Source organism: Nomascus leucogenys, chromosome 19, assembly GCF_006542625.1.
Source record: "Nomascus leucogenys isolate Asia chromosome 19, Asia_NLE_v1, whole genome shotgun sequence".
In the NCBI taxonomy this organism is placed as follows: domain Eukaryota; kingdom Metazoa; phylum Chordata; class Mammalia; order Primates; family Hylobatidae; genus Nomascus; species Nomascus leucogenys.
Window position 1 is genome coordinate 11,275,532 of NC_044399.1, and position 22,006 is coordinate 11,297,537.

Consider the following 22,006-nt stretch of genomic DNA (forward strand, 5'->3'; position numbering starts at 1 on the left):
TTAAGACAACTGGGAGTATTAATTTGGAGAGGTTTTAGAACCCAGTAGTTTCCCACAGGATAGAAGTGTTTTGGGAAATCAAAGCTTGTAACCGTTTTTTTAATTGGGGGTGTTGTGGTATGGTGGTCTAGGGGTAGTGATTGTGAGATTGACTGTTTATCCTTTGTTCTGTAATTTGGGTCTTATGAATGAAAGTAAGCAATTGAGGAATGTATAGTATTTGAGAAATAAGTACATCCATACATGAACGCTTTTCTTGCTCCCAGATTCTTGTTGAAAGGTGTAACAGTTGGATTTATGTTTCTATACTTTGATAGCGCTTCACGTTTGCCAGCATTTGTTATTGAGTGTTTTTGTGCATGGGTTGTGTGTTTTGGCGTTTATTATTCCTGTTTGCATGTGGGGCCCTGTGGTCCTGTGGAGCTAGGCCTGGATAGAGCCCTGGCACTCAGGTCGGGAGGTCTACGCTCGGATCTGGGCTCTGCCTAAGCTCTGTGGGACCCTGAGCGAGTACTTTCATCCACCCAGGTCTTGGTTATCAGCTGTTCCTTTCTTTTAGAAAAGCACAGGGGGACAAGGGGCGGACCTGCTGAGTCTTCTGGTGTGGGAGAGAACCCGAGGGTTCAGGTGAGAGACCACAGGGATTCCTGGTTGTGGGGGGGACCTTGGAAGTGAGTGAGGAGGAGCCTGCCCTGGATTAGGTGGGGATGATTGGCCTGGCCCGGCCAGAAGGAAGTCTGTGGGCCCTGCTCTCCTGCTCTTTGCCTGGTCAGCTGCACGAAGGGCCCAGAACAGAGGGCAGGGGAGGGTCAGGAGATGAAAAGATATTTTAGAAGAAGGTCCTGAGGCCACCGTGGTCTGAGAGGCACCGAGGCCGGCACAGAGCACTGGGCTTTGCAGTTGTTGTTCTGACCACTCACAGATGTAGAACTTGGGCAGAAGACTTAAATCCTCTGAGCCTCAGTTTTCTCATCTGTAAAATGAAGGGATAATCATACCCACTCCACAGGATTGTAGTAAAAATTAACTGAGATAAAAAAGAGCCCCTGGGACATAATATGGGGTCCATGAATCATTGTGGTGGTTATGATTTTAAGGTGCCACAGGGTGCCAGCGAGGAGGGGCTCTTTGTGGGGTTGGGACAGTCCTGGCTGACGCCGGCCTCTGCTCTGTAAATCATCCCTGTGGGACCCCCCTCCCCCTGCCTGCCACCTCTCTTCCGGTTGGCTTTTCCGGACCTCTGTGTACTGGGTTCAAGGCCTAAAAGGTACCTAAATGAGATTAATTGATTTGGGCAAGCCTGCCAATGGGGGTGGTCGAGGAGTACAGGCAGCTTATTCCTTAGGGTGGGAGGGGGCTGTTGGATGGATGGCAGCAGCTTTTGGAGCATTCTGAGAGACATCCATGTGTCAGGTCCTGCCAGGACACCGAGGCTGGTGGTTCGACCTGTTTGCACTTGCGCTTCGTCACTGGTAACCCGGGCGTGGGGGCTCGGAGCTTTTGAGGGGTCCTGAGGAGGAAGTCCCTGGAATCACCCACTAGCAGCTTTGGGGCTTGTTCCTTGAGCAGGGCAAAGTCGCAATTTTGACACTTTATTGAACCCTGGTCCAATGTATTGTATAATAAGCCCATTCATTTAAAACTGGAATGGGGTGTGTGGGGAAAAAAGAGTTGGGACAAAACCCAAGCAAAGCCGTTCAGTGACATCACAGGTTCTTCATTCAGAAGAGGCCCAGGTGCCTATCGGATGGCTGTTTCTGAAATGTCTGCTTTCTGAGCTGTGAGTGAGGGTCTGGAGAGAGAGGGGCCCATGCCTGTGTGTCGAGGGGACACACCCTGCTCCTTGATCAGAGGATGCACCAGCGCCTGAAGGGAATCTGTGCCCCCCAGGAGGCCACCCTGGGCCCTGGGGCTGCTGGGGTCTGAAGCAAGTGCCCTGACCTCCCTTCCTCTTCGTCTTTCCACTGCTTTCCCCTCTCCATCTCCCCACCTGTAATTCACCCCAACAAGCCCTTAGCAGCTGGGGTTGGGGTGGGGTCTGTGCAGCCAGGGATATGTTGACTAGTGAGTTTCTGCCTGTAGAAAGCTCTGGGTCTGGGGCCAGGCTGACACTTTTCACAATGAGATATGTGGCCCAGGAGTCTTAAAACCTCAGCACAGTGTCTGGCCCATAGGCTGTTCTGCACACTGAGGGATGCAGGGCGCGTTGTGCCGCTCCCACTCCCAGCTGAGAGGTCGGGAGGAACCAGATGGACTGGGCTCCATCGGGAGAGAAGCCGGAAGCATTTTCACACCGGTGGTCATGGCTACAGGGTCATGGCTACAGTGGATTTTTCAACCCACTGACCAAATGTTGTGATTCTTGCAACAACTTAGAATTTTCGGCTCATGCTGAATGCTGGGGCTTTCCAGAAAAAGCTGTAGGCTGTTAGAACAGGCACTTTGCTCTGTAAGGAGGCCTGTTTGTTCCTGAGTGTGAGCTGATTTGCATTGGCTCACAAAGCTGAGCACAGACCCTGCATGGGAGACACAACCAACACCCCCATTTGCCTGCTGGCACGCACTTGTGCCCCCACTCCCCTCCCCAGCCTTGCTCCCTAGAAGCCCTTGCTCCTCTCCTCTTGCCCTCTGTCCCCTTAGCCACATGCACTCACTTTTTGATGAAGTCGTCCTCTGCGTTCATGGATCTCACTAGGCCGTAGGTCTTCAGTTTACAAGACAGGAGACAAGCAAGAAGGGTTTTAGGATAATGGGCACCAGACAAGGCACGCACCCAGACAACTGTTCTGGCAAAAGAATGTCCTGCCATTGGACTCTGTGCAATGCCAGAATGCCACCAGTCTCGGGGTGGCCTCCTCGGGCTCAGATTTTGGGCAAATGAGAATGTGGAACGTAGGCATAGCCTTCAGATAGTTCTGTATTCATTTTAACCAGTAATATTCTTTGCCTCTGTCTTTTTGGGAAGGTACCATTTAAATAGGTGATATATACAAAGTCCCCTCCGGCAAGAGACGTTATTCAAAGACTGAGTTTTGTCTGGAACCAGTTTGTGGTCACCGAATTAGCACCTGGTTTTTATTTGGTGCATGTGCTTTGAAAAGTACTTTACATTTACTGCCTCACAACAGTCCTATGAGGTGGCTGTGCTGATGTCATCCCTTTTTATAAAATAGATGCGAAACCGCAGTGCAGAGAGCTTAGTAACCTGTCCATGATCACAGTTAGTGGAAGCTGGAGGCAGGATTTGAATACCTCCAGAGCCTGTGCTCTTACCTGCTGAGGTATATTGTCTCGTAATGGACAGTGCCCCGGAACATCCAGGTGATATTTGCCCACCTCCCAATTGCTGGGGTGTGGTAGGGGTGGGGGGGTGATACAGAAATAAAGTTATAAGGGCAAAGCATTCTTTTTGACCAAGAGACGAATTTGGACAGAGGGCTCTTGAAAGTGTGTAGAGAGAGTGTGCCGAAGGAAAAGAACGTCCTGTTCTTAATCAGTGAGCTAAATAATTAAGAGCCAAAGGATGGGAGTCAAAGCCCTGGGCTGTTTTGCTCAGCGTAGTTGTCACACCATATTTAGATGTCTGCACCCACCTTTATCCAGGCCATTTGTATTTTTTGGCAGGAACGTGAGAACAAGCGTCACCTGGGGTTGTAGTATCTGAGGGTTGCAAAGTGTCAGCGCTGGAGGAGCTGAGTGATCACTCATCTGACCTTCCCTCCAAAGCGGGAGTACCCGTGTGCAGCACCCTCTTCTGTCTCAGTGGTTTCAATGATGGGGAGACCCTGAGACTGAGTGGATCAGAGTTTTCCATCCTTCACTCCCAGTTCTCTGAGGTTACTAATAATTGACGTGAAATACATGCAGACATAAAAAACAAAAGCTAGAAAGCAACACTATGGGAAGTATTTATGATAAAAAGTGAAGATCTCTTCCTCCTTTTCCCAGGTTGGTCCCCAGGGGTGAATCTTATGAATCTTGCTTTGTATGTAGCTCATTCCAGAATTTTTTTTATGCATACCAAAATATGTACAAATGTAATTTTTAAAAAATGGGTCCAGCCGGGCGTGGTGGCTCACGCCTGTAATCCCAGCACTTTGGGAGGCCGAGATGGGCAGATTACAAAGTCAGGAGATCGAGACCATCCTGGCTAACATGGTGAAACCCCGTCTTTACTAAAAATACAAAAAAATTAGCCGGGCTGGTGGCAGGCGCCTGTAGTCCCAGCTACTCAGGAGGCTGAGGCAGGAGAATGGTGTGAACCCGGGAGGCGGAGCTTGCAGTGAGCTGAGATCACGCCACTGCACTCCAGCCTGGGCGACAGAGCGAGACTCTGTCTCAAAACAAACAAACAAAAAACCACAATGGGTCCATATTATGAGTATTTTTGTACCTGTTTTCATTCTATATATACATTTTCACGTTAATATTTATGGAGCTACCTCTCTCCTATTTTATTATCAGCCTCATAATATTCCATTTTACAATGTGGATGGCCCATAATTTATTAAGCCAGAGTCATACACATGTTAAGTTATTTCTAATTTTCCCTATTACAATTAATGCTACAGTTACTGTTTTTGTACATAGATCTTACTGTATTTGTACGATCAGTTCCCAGTGGTATAGTTGCTGGGGTTTGCCAACATGTGCCCCAAAAGATAGGCATTGCCACATTGCTTACCCCATTTATGACCCTATTAGTAGTGAGTGACGATGTCTGATTCTCCTACTTTTCACGGGCCCTGGGGTTTTAATGAAATGCTTTGATTTTGGACCATCTGAAAGGCCTCTTTCGATTCCAGTATCTTTAATTATGAATGGGGTTGAATATCTCTCTCATATATTATTGGCCAAATGTGAACTCTCTAAGATACATTTTGTCCATTTTTTCTTTTGAGCTGGTCTGAGGCCATTTTAAACTGACCTTAATCTTCTAGAGGTGGCTGGTGTTGGCAAAAATTGTGGGGTTAGGAAAGCTGTGGCAGGGGTTTTGAATTTTGGCAGTTCCAAGAAAGCAGCGTTTCTTGGCAATTTGTGAAGCCCGGAGATGGATTCTGCCAATTTTGGAGTAAATGTGGAATTTTCTAATGTAATCGTGAGGCAAGAAACCACGTGACCTCTGTCACCTCATCCTGACAGTGTCGGCAGTGCTGTCCTTTCTGGAACTGTATGAAATTGCGGTCGTGAATGCTTTGGAGCCTCTGCTGTGTGCTGGAGTTCTATAGATGAGCTTAATTATGGGAACGCCCTCCTGTCCCGGGGCGGGGAGGGGGATGAGCAGGGTGGGGGTGGGCTGGAGGAGGAGATGCCTGCTGCTTTGCCACCCTGGAAGCTCGCTGCAAGAGCTGCACGTTTTTCTCAACTGCCTAACACAGGCAGGGCTTTGGTGGCTTTGGTGGCGGGACCCCAGGGCTGGCTGTTTTTGCTCTTTCATCACTTTTGTCAAGTCGTATTGAAAGGCCTTTGAAAGGCCTTTAAAAGGCCTCTGACTTGCAGGGCCTCTGACCTGCAGGCCTTTTAAAGCACCTCCAGCTTTTCTAGTGAGTTTTTGTATTTTGGATGGGAATGTCTCACGAACCCTGGCATGCCAAGAAAGTCCCCAATTTCCCGGCAGGTAGTGATGGATGCAGAGCTGTGCTCTTCTGTTTAAGAAGCTCCTCAAGGCACTCTGGCCAGGACAGTTTAACCACAGGGACGCTAGTGGACTCAGTCAGTCCAGACTTGGCAGAGGGCAGTGGCTGCCTATGAGTGTGTGCCAGTTACAGCAGGGCGTGGGCTGCTGCCCAGGTGGCCTGACTTTCTGTCTGTGTTCCTTTCCCTGTATCACCCTGAGTCTGAGCCAGACTTCCTCTTTTGTCACAGGTAATTCATCACCCTTATCAACTGCCATAAGTATCAGTCCACAATGCTCTGAAAAGACTTCCTCTTTGCCGTTAGTGTAAATTACAATAATTACAAGAGGAAGCTAACACTATTTATAAATCAATTTCATTTTCATGCAAGTCTTACTAGTCATGATACCATTTTGGTCACTTCTTAGAAGCTTTTTGTGTTTTTAAATGCTTTGGATGAAAAATCCTCATTTGTCTCGTAAACCTCCAAGGTGGATGTGATCTCGGCGAACACCAGTAATGGCGTGATGTTTGTGACTTTATCCGGTGCTGGGCGGACCACAGATAGAGTCCCCAGATGCTGAGACACTGACTGCAGTGTGCTTAGAGGAGGGCGGCTAGGGCAGTGAGCAGGAAGCCCCAAAATCGTCCCTGTCAAGCCCAGCTGGGGAGCCGACAGTACCTTCCCTAGAGGAAGGGTGCCAGGGGTGGTCATTTAGCTGTCCTGACATGATCTGTTGGCCCCACGAGCAGCAGCCAGGTCTGTATCTGAGAGCTGTAATTTCCTGCTGATAACAGGAACACAGATAAGGGAGGCCCCATCCCAGACTGATATTAGGTTGGCTTTTGAATCACTAGGCTGCTTGGATGTGCCTGAAGCCCACAGGTGCCCTTTAAGCACCTGCCGTGAGGGCAGATGTGACAGATACGTGTTTGCGCTCTGGGCAGTGAGTGGGTTTTGGGTAGCTTCTCTCCAGGAAATGATGAATCACTTGGAGCTGAGCAAGTGCCAGAGAAGTCTTCAATCACAGACTGAACCCAGGAGGGTGTTTCGGCCTTTCTAAGTCCTTAAGGGTTGTAGAGAAGGTTTTGAACAATGGCTTTTGACTTTACCTTCTGAGAGGCCCTGTCAGGGAGTGGTGATGCTGTGGGTGAGAGCAGTTTTGAAGGTGTCACATCAGGGCCAACCCTGAGCCTTGCTTCTGTAGCCACCTCCTACGGGAGGTCATGACAATAATAAGATTTTGCATGTGTTTTCCAGGAGCAAAGACCTTTCCAAACTAGTCGTTGCGCTGACCACTGAGGATGACAGCCTGGTGGGCTCGGTCAGAGCCATTGTGTTAATATCCTGCTCCCACACACGTAGCTGGTAAATGCCAGAAGATAACACTCACAGCCAGGCCTTCAGATCCCCAATTTTGTGTCATTTCTGCTTTTCAGTCTTACCCTTAGGTGTCACAGCTGTTTATTTAAACTGTTTACAGTGAATTTTGTTTGGGAGCATTGTCTTGTGAAATTTATGCTCTGGCAGAGAACAATTCCTGCTGTCTTCTTCATTTCTTCTAATTTTTTTTTTTTTTTTTTTTTTTTTTTGAGACGGAGTCGCCCAGGCTGCAGTGCAGTGGCGCAGTCTCGGCTCACTGCAAGCTCCGCCTCCCGAGTTCACGCCACTCTCCTGCCTCAGCCTCCCGACTAGCTGGGGCTACAGGCACCCGCCACCACGCCCGGCTAATTTTTTTTTGTATTTTTAGTAGAGACGGGGTTTCACTGTGTTAGCCAGGATGGTCTCGATCTCCTGACCTCGTGATCCGCCCGCCTCGGCCTCCCAAAGTGCTGGGATTATAGGCGTGAGCCACCGCACCCGGCCATTTCTTCTCATTTTTAAATTTTAGTGCTTTTCCCCCTCATGCCCCGACTTGCCAAGCTACTTTGAGGGTGGTGGGTGCATCTTGCTGTTTTACACTCTGGAATGTCGTGATGGGACCAAAAATAAAAGTTTCTTGCTTGAGATGAAGACTTGATTTCATGAGGTTGCCATCATCAGGTCACAGAATCTCAGCATCAAAGTTAGAGCCCATCAGATTCTTGAATTACTTCTGTAAACTTTTTGCCAAGTGGTGGTTTAGACTTTTTGAATGCACCTTTTGAGGGTGAGCTCACTCCCTCTAGTAAGCCAGCTTTTGGAAGCTTAGATTGTGCCTTCTGCCCTGGATTTGAAACTGCCTCTCTGTAATTCAGACTTCAGTTATAATCTATGATGATCTCTCCAGCACTGGATGCCCTGTAAACACGTGCTAAATATTAATTGACGTTTAGAATTAGATGGTTGCCATCTGCTTTGCTAAAGCCACATGACTGGTTTGTCTTTACCTGGGCCTCACCCATTGATACTGGATTTATCCACCTCAGATGAGGAGGTAGTGCTATGCAGAGAAGAGCGGCGGAGACTAGGAGTCCAACCTGGGCTCCCCATTCTTCTCTGTTCACTTTCCAGTCGTGTTGGAATAAACCTGGTGCCCCTGGCTCCTCATCAGAAATGGGGTGATGATGCTCACCCTGGAGCGCTTCCCGGGTTTGTTTAGAATCGATCAGATGTGCTTACAACATGTGAAGGAGTTTCATACATTTTATGGAAAGTGGAGGTTCCCGTGGCCTTTCCCCTGGGGCTTAGCAGTAATGTGCTAAGTGTTCTGAGCACAAACAAATAAGGGGCATTGGGAAAGGTCTGTGGGCTTTGGAGGATTCCTACCTCCCGAGTCCGACTCCTCTAGGCTGGACCTGTGGCTCCCCTGAGAGCCCCAGGAGAACAAGGATCAGTCTCAGGGTCTGTATCGACAGGACAGACAACACTTTAACTTCAGACAGGCAATAGGATTCGTTTTCTCAGAGAGCCCCAAGTTCTGTTTCGTTCTGAGCGTCCTTTCAAAGGTAAGTCAAAGGTTAGCCTGTGCTGAAACCCGAGTTTGTTTTCAGCAGTTCTCTTTCATTTGCTTCTGTCACAGTTCCTCATTGCTGTTTATGCGACGACCTGCCAGCTCCTTCCTCATTAAAACACCAGGGGCTTGCACATACGCTGCGTGGCCCCCGACAGCCCTAGGTCATCTGTGTCTCCTGGGTAAGTGGAGACCCCAGTCACAAAACACATCCACATCCTCCTGCCTGCCACCGCTTCCATCCTGGTTTTGGCAAAATGGTCACCAGAGGTCAATGAACTTCGCTTGAGCCCTGGTCCTTTGCTGTGGGGCACCCACTGGTTTTCAATATTACAAGAGTGGGACTGAGGGAGCTTGGATCCTCTATTTCCATTATACAGGAGGAAAAGTGTTCTGAACCAAGAAAATACTTTGGCTTTTGGAAATCAATCACCATATAGATTTAATGCAGTTACATCATTCCAGAAATACCTAGCTTGGTACTCAAATACATGGGATTAGACTCCTGGCAAGTGTTGCAGAATGTCATCAAAGAAGACGTGGGAAGTTGTTAAATAAAACATGGCCACGTAGCACTGCAGACATCTCCTGGGCCCTGCGATGGGGCAGGTACTGCGTCAGAAATGAGCAAGCCTCGTCCCTGTCCTCAAGGAGAGAAGACTCACTTGGTAGACAGATGTCTGTTCAGCCACTTGACAAATGGCAGTAATATTTATCAAGCTACTGCCCTGGATGGCTGGGCTGGAGGGCTGAGGGGAAGGTTGAGGCTGAAAGATAGAGTTGTGTGGGCGTGTTTATGAAGGGGTCATATACCTGGACAGCTGGGGGAGGAAACGGAGGAGGCAGGTGGAAATCCAGATTTGAGGGGTAATTATTGTTCAGCTCCTGCAAGACAGTTTTTTTTTGTTGTTGTTGTTGTTTTTTGAGACAGAGTCTCTCTCTGTCGCCCAGGCTGGAGTGCAGTGGCGCCATCTCGGCTCACTGCAAGCTCCGCCTCCTGGGTTCAAGCGACTCTCCTGCCTCAGCCTCCTGAGTAGCTGGGACTACAGGTGCGTGCCACTGTGCCTGGCTTATTTTTTGTATTTTTAGTAGAGACATGGTTTCACCGTGTTAGCCAGGATGGTCTCGATCTCCTGACCTCACGATCTGCCCACCTTGGCCTCCCAAAGTGCTGGGACCACAGGCATGAGCCACCACGCCTGGCCACTTAGTTCTTAAAGAAGGGAGAGTAGGAAGAAAAGTACCAGTGAGAAAGATTGAACAAAAACGGGGATTGTAAGAGTGCATTTATTGAGACAGTTTTGCATTTGCATTTGCTCGGCCAGTCTTGTATATAATTAGATGTTGCTTACCCTGACATCATTTCATTTCCAAGGAGCAAACCCACAATATGAAAATGGACCCACTGTTATGTCCCAGATAACGTGCCTTAGGTAATGTTCTAGTTGAAGGAAATAGAAAGGGAATTAAAATCACTTTTATTTACTTGCATAATAAATGAGTGGAACAGCAGATTCCTGAATTGTCCATTAAGGGGCATGGCCTAAAATAATTCAGATCCCTTTATTGATTGATTGATTGATTGATTGAGATGGAGGCTCTGTTGCCCAGGCTGGAGTGCAATGACATGATCTTAGCCCACTGCAACCTCTGCCTCCTGGGTTCAAGCAATTCTCCTGCCTCAGCCTCTCGAGTAGCTGGGATTACAGGCACTTGCCATCATGCTAATTTTTGTGTTTTTGTAGAAATGGGGTTTCACCATGTTGGCCAGGCTGGTCTCGAATTCCTGACTTCAGGTGATCTGCCCACCTTGGCCTCCCAAAGTGCTGAGATTATAGGCATGAGTGCCTGGCCCCCATATTTATTTTTAATAATCGATGCTATATGAGTTAAGCATGCTATTATTAATGTCATAAGTAGAATTCTAAGTGGAATATGCTTGTAGATTTTTATGTTCTTTGATGTATTATCTGTTTGGTTCTAACATAAAACAGTTTCTAACCCAGAGATACCTGGAAAGATGATATTCCAATGCGATGTAATAACCTCAGAAAATTTGCATTATTTCAGAAGGTCAAGCTAGAAGATGTCACATTGAAAAAACTTACATGTTTCTTAACCTTAGAGCTTTTCTGAAAATCCACAGTTAGAGAAACCCAGTCTTGCTGAAGGATATTTGTAAGATTTGGCTGAGTTTTCCATCAAAAACATTTGAACTAGGGGTTGTAGAATCCTGTTTCAAGTGGTAAATAAAATCCTGTCAGGTGAAGCTGATATTTCTTGCCAAATTTTGAGATTAAAGTCAGCAGGTTTAAAAGGAATTTGGTATGGGGTGAGTGAATAGCAGGCATCTGAAAGCCATTCCACTGGAAATTGAAGCCTTCCGTTTGGTCCTCTGCAGGTTTTATTTATCGTTTGTCACCCTTGAGGTAATTAAGATACTTTCTTCTTTAAAGCAGATATTCCCCTCAGTGCTTGATCACGTGTTTTAGCAGACAGCAGGAAACTGACACCAAAGACAGTCATGAGATTAACGGGCAGTTATGGGGAGGTGGATTCATTGGCTGGTTTTGTCTGACTTCCTCAGGTAAATTAGCTTCTTTCTTGAGCCTTTTACTCGAAACATAACTGAGAGTAAAATTTAGGAATTTATGCCCAGCTGGTTTATTCTTGTATTCTTTAAACATTTGTCCAAGATGTATTTTGAAGAGAGCTTGGAGGAAGGGCAGAGAAAGAAGAGCCTGGCTGCCTCTAACCTGCCTGCACCCCTCCAGGCAACAGGTGCCTGGGGTGACCGGGCCCACCCTGGTGTCTTAAAGGGCATGGCCCCTCCCATGTCTCCTGGGGAAGGGATTGCCCCCTCCACCCCAAGCTCTCTTTCAAAGAAATTGTTCAACCAAATAATATCCTGGCTTCCTGAAATGAGTTCTGGTTAATACAATTTTCTCTCTCCCCGATTCTTAAAAAAAATGTTAATTGTGATAAAATACATATAATATAAAATTTGCCATTTTAACCGTATTTAAGTGTATAGTTCAGTGGCAAAATGGAAACTCTGTACCCATTAAACACACACTGACTCCCTGTTTTCCACTTCTCCCTAGCCCCTGGTAATCAGTCTTTCTGTTTCTATGAGTTTGTCTACCTAAGGTAGCTCATGTAAGTAGAATCATACAGCGTTTGTCCTTTTGTGACTGGCCTATTTCATTTAGCCTACTGTCCTCAAGGTTCATCCACACAGTAGCATGTATCAGAATTTCCTTTCTTTTTAAGGCTCAATAATAGTCCATGATATGGATAGACCACATTTTGCTTTTCCATTCATCTGTCACACTGGATTTGCTGCCTCCTTTTGGCTATTATGAATAATGCTGCCATGAACATGGGTGTGCCAATATCTTTTCGAGACCTGCTTTCAGTTTTTTTTGATATATACCCAAGACTGGAATGGCTGGATCATAAGCTAATTTTATTTTTATTTTTTTGAGGAATTCAGACTATTTTCTGAAGTGGCTCCACATTTTACATTCCTACCAGCAGTGGACAAGAGTTCCAGTTTCTCCATATCCTTGCCAACACTTGTTATATTCTGTTTTTTTTTTTTTTTTTTTTTTAACAGTCGCCATCTTAATAGATGTGAGGTGGTGGTATTCACCCTTTTAAAAACTTTCAGTGCTTAGTTGTTAAGGCAGGCCCAGGGTATAGATGTTGAGTTCCTAGGAACAGACAAAAGACTGCCAGGTGGAGCCCATGACCTGTCACTTGTTGAGAATTATTGAGAAGATTTCCTGCTTTCAAATCGAGGTATTTTCAGATTTGCAAAGAAGTTATTCAATAGAGTGGACAGCTAAAGATATCAAAGCACGACTAATCTAAGCTAAAGCCACAGCTGAGGATATCAAAGCACTTTCTGATTCTTTGCAGTAGGAAAATACTCCAGACCAATCCAGTGGGAAGGTCACAGAAGAAATTGTAGTCTTGGCTCTGTCTTTGCCATGGGGGGAGCTTTGCTAAGTCACTTCCTGTTTCTGGGCTTACTTTTAAAAAATGAGGTCGTTGGAACAACAACTAAGGATCCCTTCTGGCTTCCAAATTCTTGGATTCTGAGCAGTAACCTTGAGTTTGCTCACTGAAGAGGGGCCAAGGATGCTTGTTCTTGAGAACGAGAGAGCAGAGCAACAATTCAATTATTAAAGATGCCTCTTCAGTTGCTGAGAACTAAGGAGTGGAGCCTTTGTCTTGGAACGGATAGAGCTGGAATTAGACCTTGCAGGTCACCCAGGCCAATGTGCCCCCTTTACAGAGGAGAGGCTAGGATGCAGAGATGGGGTAATGCTATCCAGTTACAAGCTTTCTTTTTCTTATGAGTAAAAAACTATCAACAGTAGTTCGTAGATGTCCTGGCCTGGGGTTGGGGCCTCACTGCTGGGGAGGTGGTCTCATCATTCGGTGACAAACATAGCTCACCCACAAGGGTGATGAAGGCAGAGAGATGGGGGACATAAGGGGCTTCACAGAACCGAAAGAGAGGTCACTTCAAAATCCAAAGACCTGGGTTCCAGTCTGGTGAAACTGGGCGTGTCAATCCAGAGAGCCCCTCTTCACCAGCCCTGCGATCTTCGTTGCACTTTGGCTGCCTTCTGGTTTTACCATCTGAAAGGCTGCATTCCTACAGGGTATTGTGAGAGCCAGCATGAGATAATGTATATGAAAGAAATTGTACAAAGATGTTATTAATACTGCTTGCACATAGTTTTAGAGTTACAGGGTTACCTCTCTTACCAAACACACGTTAAAATCTAAGTTCAACATGGAAGGAATAAGAAGTATCAGGGTTACAAAGAATCATTTCTTATATTGTACATCTTTTCAGGAACCATCGCACCGCACCTTTTTTGCATGAAGTTAAACCTGTACCACTCGTAAACTTAGAAACATGTGTGTTTTGATGTTTATGTGACTTATTAGCAGGACAGATCAAGAGGGAGCTGGGTGCTAGTGTTTACCCCCAGGTGAAAAGGAAGGCAGATGTGTGTTCCTCCGTGAGTGTTTACTAAGGGCTGGGCTTGTTTCCTCCATTGAGAGAGGAGGTGTATCAGTACAGACAGCTTCATTTAAAATTGTAAAATGAACCTGGGAGGGCTTCTTGCATTCTTTGTAGGCATCATTCATGACTTTTGGTTCTCTGGCCTGTTCTAAATTAGAATTAAATCCGCAGTTCTTACTAGCCCCTGCATGCAGGGGATTTGACCACTTTTGCGCCTCATTTGCAAATGGGTGTGCTGATCTCACTTTTGCGTATTTCACAGGGGTTGAGGTAAGATTTACAAAAGGTATATTTTGTTTTTTTAACTTGAAAGGCCAAGGTTTTATCCTTGGCCTTAAGAATGTAGCTCATAAAAGAACAAACAAACCATACAATTTCCTCTACTCTCATACACACTTCTGACACCAGACGTGTGTGTGTCTCTTCCACACCAAGCAGTTCTCCAGCTCTCGGAGCACACCAACTGGGTGCCTGTAATTCAATTCAATTCTGACACCATCTACCTGGAGTTAGCATCAGATTCCACAGGTTAAGGGCTCATTCCCCCAAGCTGCCCCTCACTTCAGATGCCAGTCTGGGCCTCCTGTGCTTCTGCTTGACTGGCTATAAATCGGGGGTTCCCATGACCCCATCCTCGGGTTCATTCCTTTGTGGATCGGCTCACGGAACTCAGGGAAGCAGTTTACTGATTGTCACTGGTTTATTATAAAGGATGCAACTCCGGAGTAGCCAGATGGAAGGGTACACAGGGCAAGGCGGTGGGGGCGGTGGTGGTGCTTCCATGTCCTCTCCAGCACCCCAGCCTCCCAGCACTGCCACGCGTTCACCAACCTGGGAGCTCTCTGAACCCCTTTCTTTCAGGTTCTATGGAGGCTTTATTACACAGACGAGATTGATTAACTCATTGGCCATTGATTACACTTAATCTCTCTCCCCTCTCCCTCTCCCTGGAGGTTAGGGGTGGGGTGGGGGGTGGGTAGGGAGTGGCTGAAGGCACCAACTCTCATCACGGATTTGTTCCTCTGGCAGCTGTGGTCCAGCCCCCATCCTCCAAGAGTCCTCTGATTAAACTTTGGTGTGGTTGAAGAGGGCTTATCATGAATGACAGAAGACACTCCTTTCACCTTAATTGCTCTGGAGCTAAGGAGCTATTTCAGGAGCAGGGGAGGAAAACGAAATATCATAACAAAAGACATTCCTATCACTCTGATCACTTAGAAATTATAAGGGGTTTAGGAGTTCTGGCTTGGATCTGGGGATGAAGACAAAAATATATATTTCCTATTACATCATAATATCACAGCGCCACTGAATGATAGGAAAAGCTCCCAGAACCAACCTGTCTACACAGCAGGTTTGTGAGCCACAGGTTCACACACGTGGTGTCTCCTGGAGTCTGTAGGTGACCTGAGGTGGGGTTGTTGTCAGTTTGGTCACATGTGTCCTGGGATAGTTGCCTTGAAGCATGGGAGCAGTATGGACCAGGAGGAGGAGTGAGGTCTCGGGGTGGACTGGAAGGTATGTCGTGCAAATCCTTCCTGTTTGGGCGGTATTTGGAACCACATGGCTTCACGAGTCCGCCAAAGCATCAGGTGAATAAACGGGAGAGGAGAAGAGAGTCTAGGACTCAGCCCTGGAGTATAAATCAGCTGGAAAAGAAGAGGCTCCAGAGACTGGATGGCCACCGAGAGGTGCCACGTCCCTGAAGGGCCAGAGGAGGGTCGATGGTGTGACCCCGTGAAGCCGAGCAAGGAGTGGAGAGAGGAGGGCTGGAGGACTTCCGCCTGCCATGACCCAGTCCAGGGATAAGATGTGAGTGCCGTGGGCCAGTCAAGACCGCCAGTTAGCACAGCAGGGCACAGTGACGGCAGAAGGATGGGAGCAGAGAGCCGGGCAGAGTGGACAGTGATGTGGGCAGGCATGGACTGCACCAGGTGGGCGGGGATCCAGAGCTACCAAAAGAAGGCCAGAGCACAGCGGCGGCTCGCAGTCCGGCTGCCTTGAACCCAGAATATCTCTTGGCCTGTCCCTTTCCCTCTTTTTCTTCTGTCTCTACCTCCTTTCCAGGCGGGGAATCGTTTCTCTCCTAGTCTTCCTGCCATCAGGTTTTTTTCTTGCCAGGCTTCACATTGTTACGGTGATGCTTTTTCTAGATCTTGGATCAAAGTGTCATTTTGTTCCAGAATCTGATGGCTTCACACAGCAGAGCCCGCGTCTCCTGGCACGGTTTCCCACTCTCCATTCTTCCCTTCTGCACATTCCGTGTTCTGGGCACAGCTCCCTCTTCCAGTCTGGTGGTTTTAAGCTTCCATGCTTCTGCATGAACCTCTTGCTGTCCCACAGTACCCTGTCCACCTCCTCTTCTGACATCTGAGGGTGTCCCTGTCCTCCTCCAAGCCTGCCTCCAGCGCCAGCTCCCTCTGATGCACCTTCTTTCCTTGATCATAACTCCCTTAGTGTTTACTTAAAACAAATTCAGTGACACTGACATATATTTTAGTTTGTGTGTGTGTGTGTGTGTGTGTATATATATACACACATACATATATGTATACATATATGTATATATATACATATGTTACAGGACTTAATATACTAATTACAGCCCTATATTCGCTGGAGCAAGATCCTATCTTCAAATACACACACACACACACACACAACGACTAAAATATATGTAAGTGTTGCTGACATGCATTTATATATGTCATATATATGGTCTTGCACTCCATGGCTGGAGTGCAGTGGCACGATCTCAGCTCACTGCAGCCTCCACCACCCGGGTTCAAGTGATCCTTCCACCTCAGCCTCCCAAGTAGCTGGGACTACAAGTACGCACCACAACGCACAGCTAATTTTTGTGTTTTTAGTAGAGATGGGATTTTGCCATGTTGTTCAGGCTGATCTGGAACTCCTGGGCTCAAGCCATGCGCCTGTCTCATTCTGCTAAAGTGCTGGGATTATAGGCATGAGCTACTATGCCCGGCTAGTTCCTTGTGTATTACCTCTGTTTCCTTCAGGAGACTGTGAGTCCCTCCAGGGGACAGGACTTTCTTCTTTATCTCTGCGTTGTGACCCCAGGCCATGTAGAGGAGATGGCCTGAACGTTTGCTGAGTGGATTGCAGTTGACAGCCGGCCAGCAGCCCAGAGCGCTGGTGTTCCCTGGAGCAGTGGAGAGAAGTCAGACAGGCAGGCAAAGGCCACATGGAAATTGTCACAAACAAAAATCATTCATTTCCCTTCTCCAGTAAAAATAGTCATTTGTTTTTCAACTAATATCATCAAGTAGCTACTGTGATTGGCATGGTGGGGGATCCTATGCTGTATGAAATAGTCTCTTTCCTCTACAGTCTTGAGATTTAGTGTGCAAAACCTGTCCATCATGACAGAAGAAGGGGCAGGTGGCAGTGGTGCTAAGGACAATATAAACAAGCTTCATGGGACTGCAGAGAAGACAGGGCCTGGGGACAACTGAGATTAGACATCATGGGGTCAAGGCTCTCTGTGCTGGACTCTGGGAGAGTGGAGACCGGTGGGCTTGCTGTGGGAGTTGGGGTGATAGGCCATGATGGGCCCTGATGGGCTGTGATGGGCCGTGATGGGCCGTGATGGGCCCTGATGGGCCCTGATGGGCCGTGATGGGCCGTGATGGGCTGTGATGGACCCTGGTGGGCTCTGAAGGGCCATGATGGGCCATGGTGGACCCTGATGGACCCTGATGGGCCGTGATGGGCCCTGATGGGCCGTGATGAACCCTGATGGGCCCTGATGGGCCGTGATGGACCTGATGGGCTGTGATGGGCCGTGATGGGCCATGATGGACCCTGATGGGCTGTGATGGGCCATGATGGACCCTGATGGGCCGTGATGGACCCTGATGGACCCTGATGGACCCTGATGGGCCATGGGGGTGGATAGAGCACATTCCAGAAATGAGATGAGCTGAAAGTTGAGTGTGTAATCCATGTTTTTGAAATGGTGAGGAGTTCATTTTGATTGGCTCTTCCTCTGATTAATTGTGTGTCTGTGTGTGTTTTTTTTGTCTGTTTTCCAGGCGCAGACCATGAATTACGTGGGGCAGTTAGCCGGCCAGGTGTTTGTCACCGTGAAGGAGCTCTACAAGGGGCTGAACCCTGCCACACTCTCAGGGTGCATTGACATCATTGTCATCCGCCAGCCCAATGGAAACCTCCAATGCTCCCCTTTCCATGTCCGCTTTGGGAAGATGGGGGTCCTGCGCTCCCGAGAGAAAGTGGTGAGCTCTCAGGGCATGGGGACCTGGCAACAGCTTTCCTTAGAGAATGCCCTTGCACTCTGGTGATACCTACCACCTGTCTTGAACTCTCAGACCCAGAGTTTTAGGTCTCCGTTGGAAATGGCCAGTCACGGAACTGACAGTGACTAATTGAAATTATTCTAGTTAGTATGGCTGTGTAAATTAAAGTGCCATGGTACACACCACTGTTTATTAAGCTCCTGTATCTGTGGGTCAGGAATTCAGGCAGAGCACAGTGGGGTGGTTTGTCTCTGCTCTCTGGGGCCTCAGCTGGAAAGCGCAAAGGCTGAGGGCTGGAATCATCTGAACACTCACATTCTTTGTGACTGGTGGTTGATTCTGGCTCTTGGCTGGGCTCTTCGCTGAGGCTGTTGGTCATACCAACTACCCATGGCTTCTCCACGTGGCCAGGGCACCCCATAACACAGTGGCAATGGTGAGGTGAGCATCTTGAAAGGGAGGAAACCAGGCAGATGCTGGATCTTATGGCCTAGCCTTGCAAGCCACATGGCGTCCCCTCTGCTGTGCTCTACTGGTTGGGGCCATCACAAGCCTGCCTGGGCTCAAGGGGAGGAGAAATAGGCCTGTCTTGGTGGTGTCAATGGAAGAATGATAAAGCTCATAAATTTGGAGAGGAGAACTAGGTTGCTGCCTGCAGGGTGGCCAATTCTGACAGGCTGGGAAGTGTAGCCTCTGGCCAGAAGCAGAAAACAGACACTTTGAGGAAGGGGCAAAGAGACGAGGGATTTGTGCTGTCTAGGGTCACAGAATCTACATATTTAATAAGCCACAGGAGGGGTCATGAGTGTTCAGGAGAGGAAAACATGCCTCTCCATGGGACCCATGTTCAAAACGTGATGGCACTAGCACCAGCCAAGGGTGGAGTTTTCTGGTGTCTAACATCAAAGGGTGGAGCAGAGGAAGGGAAAACCCTCAGGGCACATTCTCCCTAGGCGGGCCAGGACCGGTTCCTGGGCTCTTATCAGGCAAAAAAAAAAAAAAAAAAAAAAATACGCAGAGCAGCTTCTTTTGTTGATACCAGTGCAGAGTCTTTTGGAAGGGCTGATTTCTGTTTGGCCCTTAGGGAAGAAAGCATCATGGCGGTTAGTGAGGTGGGGTATGAGGAAGCCTGTCCTATCTCCCATTCCATCATGGCCTGGAACTCAGTTCTCAAGATTTCTCTGGCATCTCCTTGTCCAACAGGGGGTCCGTTCAGTCAGTTGCGAGCTTAGAATTTTATTTCTAGTTTATTTTCAGGAGTGGCGAAGGTTCTGGAAGAGCAGGTAGGACTGGGATATTGATGTGGCCAGTTGTAGAAGACAGTCTGCCACACAAATGGAAAGAAACAAATCCTTACAAATAGACATTTCATGCCCCGATCTAATGTGGATTTTGGGATGATGTCTCATGATTGGTCCTTTGAGTTAAGTTCAAGAGGAAGCTCTTCCTTGAGTATGTGTGAAGGATCCCAGCCAATAGTTGATGAGTTTTCCAGGGTGTAATTTCTAATGTCTGGGGCTGGGGAAGCTTTGATTGCAGCTTGAACTCTCACCAGCCATGTGACCCTGGGCTGGTCACTCCTTTTGTCTGGCCTCAGCTCCTCAGCCAAAAAAGGAGGAGCTGGACCAGGTGGTCTCGGAGGAATCTTTCTATTAGCTTGCTGCAAAAGTAATTGCAGTTTTTGCCATTATTTTTAATAATTATAATAATGGCCAAAATCTCAATTATTTTTGCACCAACCTACTGTTTTGGGTTCCACCTTTCCTGATTAGGGGCCTGCCCTCCCGAACCCAGAACTCCTCCAGTGCTCAAGTGACAGTTCCCTTGGATGGGACTGCCTGACTGAGACTGGGAGTTGTGTGGCACTTCAGGGTGTATGCGACGACAGCGTATCTGCGGAGACTTGGCTGTCCCCCCATGAGGTCTCCTGTTCTGGTGAAGGCAGCTCATCCTTTTGTTAACCATGTTTTCCCTTCAGGTTGACATAGAAATCAATGGGGAATCTGTGGATTTGCACATGAAATTGGGAGATAATGGAGAAGCATTTTTTGTTCAAGAAACAGATAATGATCAGGTAAGGAAGACTGGGTGGTCAGGGTTACCTCCTAGTTTTGAGCTTTGAGCATTGGTTATCTGGAAACACGGCAGAAGTTTGTGCAAAGTAATACCGGACCTGGCTGTGTGGATGATGGGGCAGAGAAAAGTGGGCGTTGATCTGTGTGGGGGATTTGAACCAGACGGCCTAGGGGTGTGCTGAGTCCACACAGACTCAGCTCTCCTGGCTGGCTCCAGTTTGCTGACTGCTTCCCAGGAGACAGAGGGATGGGCTTCACACATGCACCTGGACCACTGTCAGAGGTGCACAGATTACACTGGTGTGTCAAATCTCAAATGCCCAGTGTTCTTTTATTTAGTGAGTGGCTGAATTACTTTAAAAAAAATTTTAACAATTTTAATAGCTTTATTGAGATATACGTCACATATACACAATTTACCCATTTCAAGTATACACGTAGTGGTTTTAGTATATTTACAGACAGGTGCAACTGTCACCAGAGTCAAATTTAGAACACTTACATCACCCCCAAAAGAAACACCATACCCTTTAGATATCGCCTCCCCTACACTCTACCCCCCAACCCCTGAGCCCTAAGTTACCGCTAATCTTTCTGTCTCTATAGATTTCCTTATTCCGAACTTTTGAATGGAATTATAGTATCCAGTCTTTTATGCCTGTTTTTTTTGACTAATATTTCAAGGTTCATCCAGGTTTTAGTATATATCAATGTTTTATTCCTTTTTATGGCGGAATAGTATTCAATTGTATCCATAGACCATGTCCATTCATCTGTTCCATTCATCATTACAAACAACTTGGGGCTGGGCACGGTGGCTCACGCCTGTAATCCCAGCACTTTGGGAGGCTGAGGCAGGTGGATCACGAGGTCAGGAGATCGAGACCATCCTGGCTAACACGGTGAAACCCCGTCTCTACTAAAAATACAAAAAATTAGCTGGGCGTGGTGGTGGGCGCCTGTAGTCCCAGCTACTTGGGAGACTGAGGCAGGAGAATGGTGTGAACCTGGGAGGCGGAGCTTGCAGTGAGCCGAGATCGCGCCACTGCACTCCAGCCTGGGTGACAGAGTGAGACTCTGTCTCAAAAAACAAATAAAAAAACCCCCAAAAAAACAACTTGGGTTGTTTCTACCTTTTAGCCATTGTAAACAACCCAGCTGTGAACATTTGTATACAAGTTTTTGTGTGGACACATCTGTTTGATTTTTCTTGGTTACATACCTAGGAATGGCATTGCTGGGCCATGTGGTAACTTTACATTTGACATTTGAGGAACTGCCAGACTGTGTTACAAAGCAGCTGTTCCATTTTATATTCCCACCAGCAGCGCACAAAGAGTTCTGATTTGTCTACATCTTTGCCAATACTTCTCTGATTTTGTGATTCTAGTCATTCTAGTGGGTGTGAAGTGGTAGCTCTTTATGGTTATGATTTGCATTTTCCTAATAACCAGTGGTGTCTGACATCTTTTTATGTGTTTATTGGCCATTTCTGAATCTTTGGAGAAATGTCTATTCAGATCCTTTGCTAGTTTGTGTGTGTGTGTATGTGTGTGTGTGTGTTGTTTTTCTTTTTTACTACTGCCTTGTATGCCTTCATTATATATTCTAGGTACAAGTCCCTTATCGGGTATAGGATTTGTAAATATTTTCTCCCATTGGGTGGGTTCTCTTTTCACTTTCTTGACAGTGTTCTTTGTAGCACAAAAGTTTTTAGTTTTAATGAAGTCTAATTTTTTTTAAAGTTTCTGTTTACCTTTTTAATGTATTCTGTTTTTTCTTTTGTTGTGCATGCTTTTGGTGTCATATGCATAAAGAGTCCTTTGCCAAATCCAAGGTCGTGATTTCTGGTTATGTTTTCTACTAAGACAAACCACTTCTTTAACTCTTTTGTTCACAGATGAAGCACCTTAAAGGAGTCTGATGTAGGGATTCCTGAATGAAATCGACTTGAACTAGTTCCTTTCCAGGAAGACAGCTATGATTAAAAAGGAATGGCTCTTTATAGCTCCAGGTTTTAAATGTCCATAATTGCAGCTTCGGGACAGAATAGTCCCAG

The 22,006-nt window shown here is 47.1% G+C and overlaps 1 protein-coding gene across 8 annotated transcripts in view; it reads left to right on the forward strand.

The window, feature by feature from the left end:
* LPIN1 (lipin 1) overlaps positions 1 to 22,006 on the forward strand; it is an 85,247-nt gene that overhangs the window by 6,130 nt on the left and 57,111 nt on the right. For 7 of the 8 annotated variants that reach the window (XM_030799510.1, XM_030799512.1, XM_030799506.1 and 4 more), the window contains exons 2-3: positions 17,651 to 17,851; positions 19,851 to 19,946. In XM_030799510.1, the coding sequence (XP_030655370.1) occupies positions 17,651 to 17,851; positions 19,851 to 19,946 (297 nt within the window). Of the gene's footprint in view, positions 1 to 595; positions 628 to 17,650; positions 17,852 to 19,850; positions 19,947 to 22,006 lie in introns of those variants that run through there. The other variant, XM_030799507.1, reaches the window with a different exon arrangement.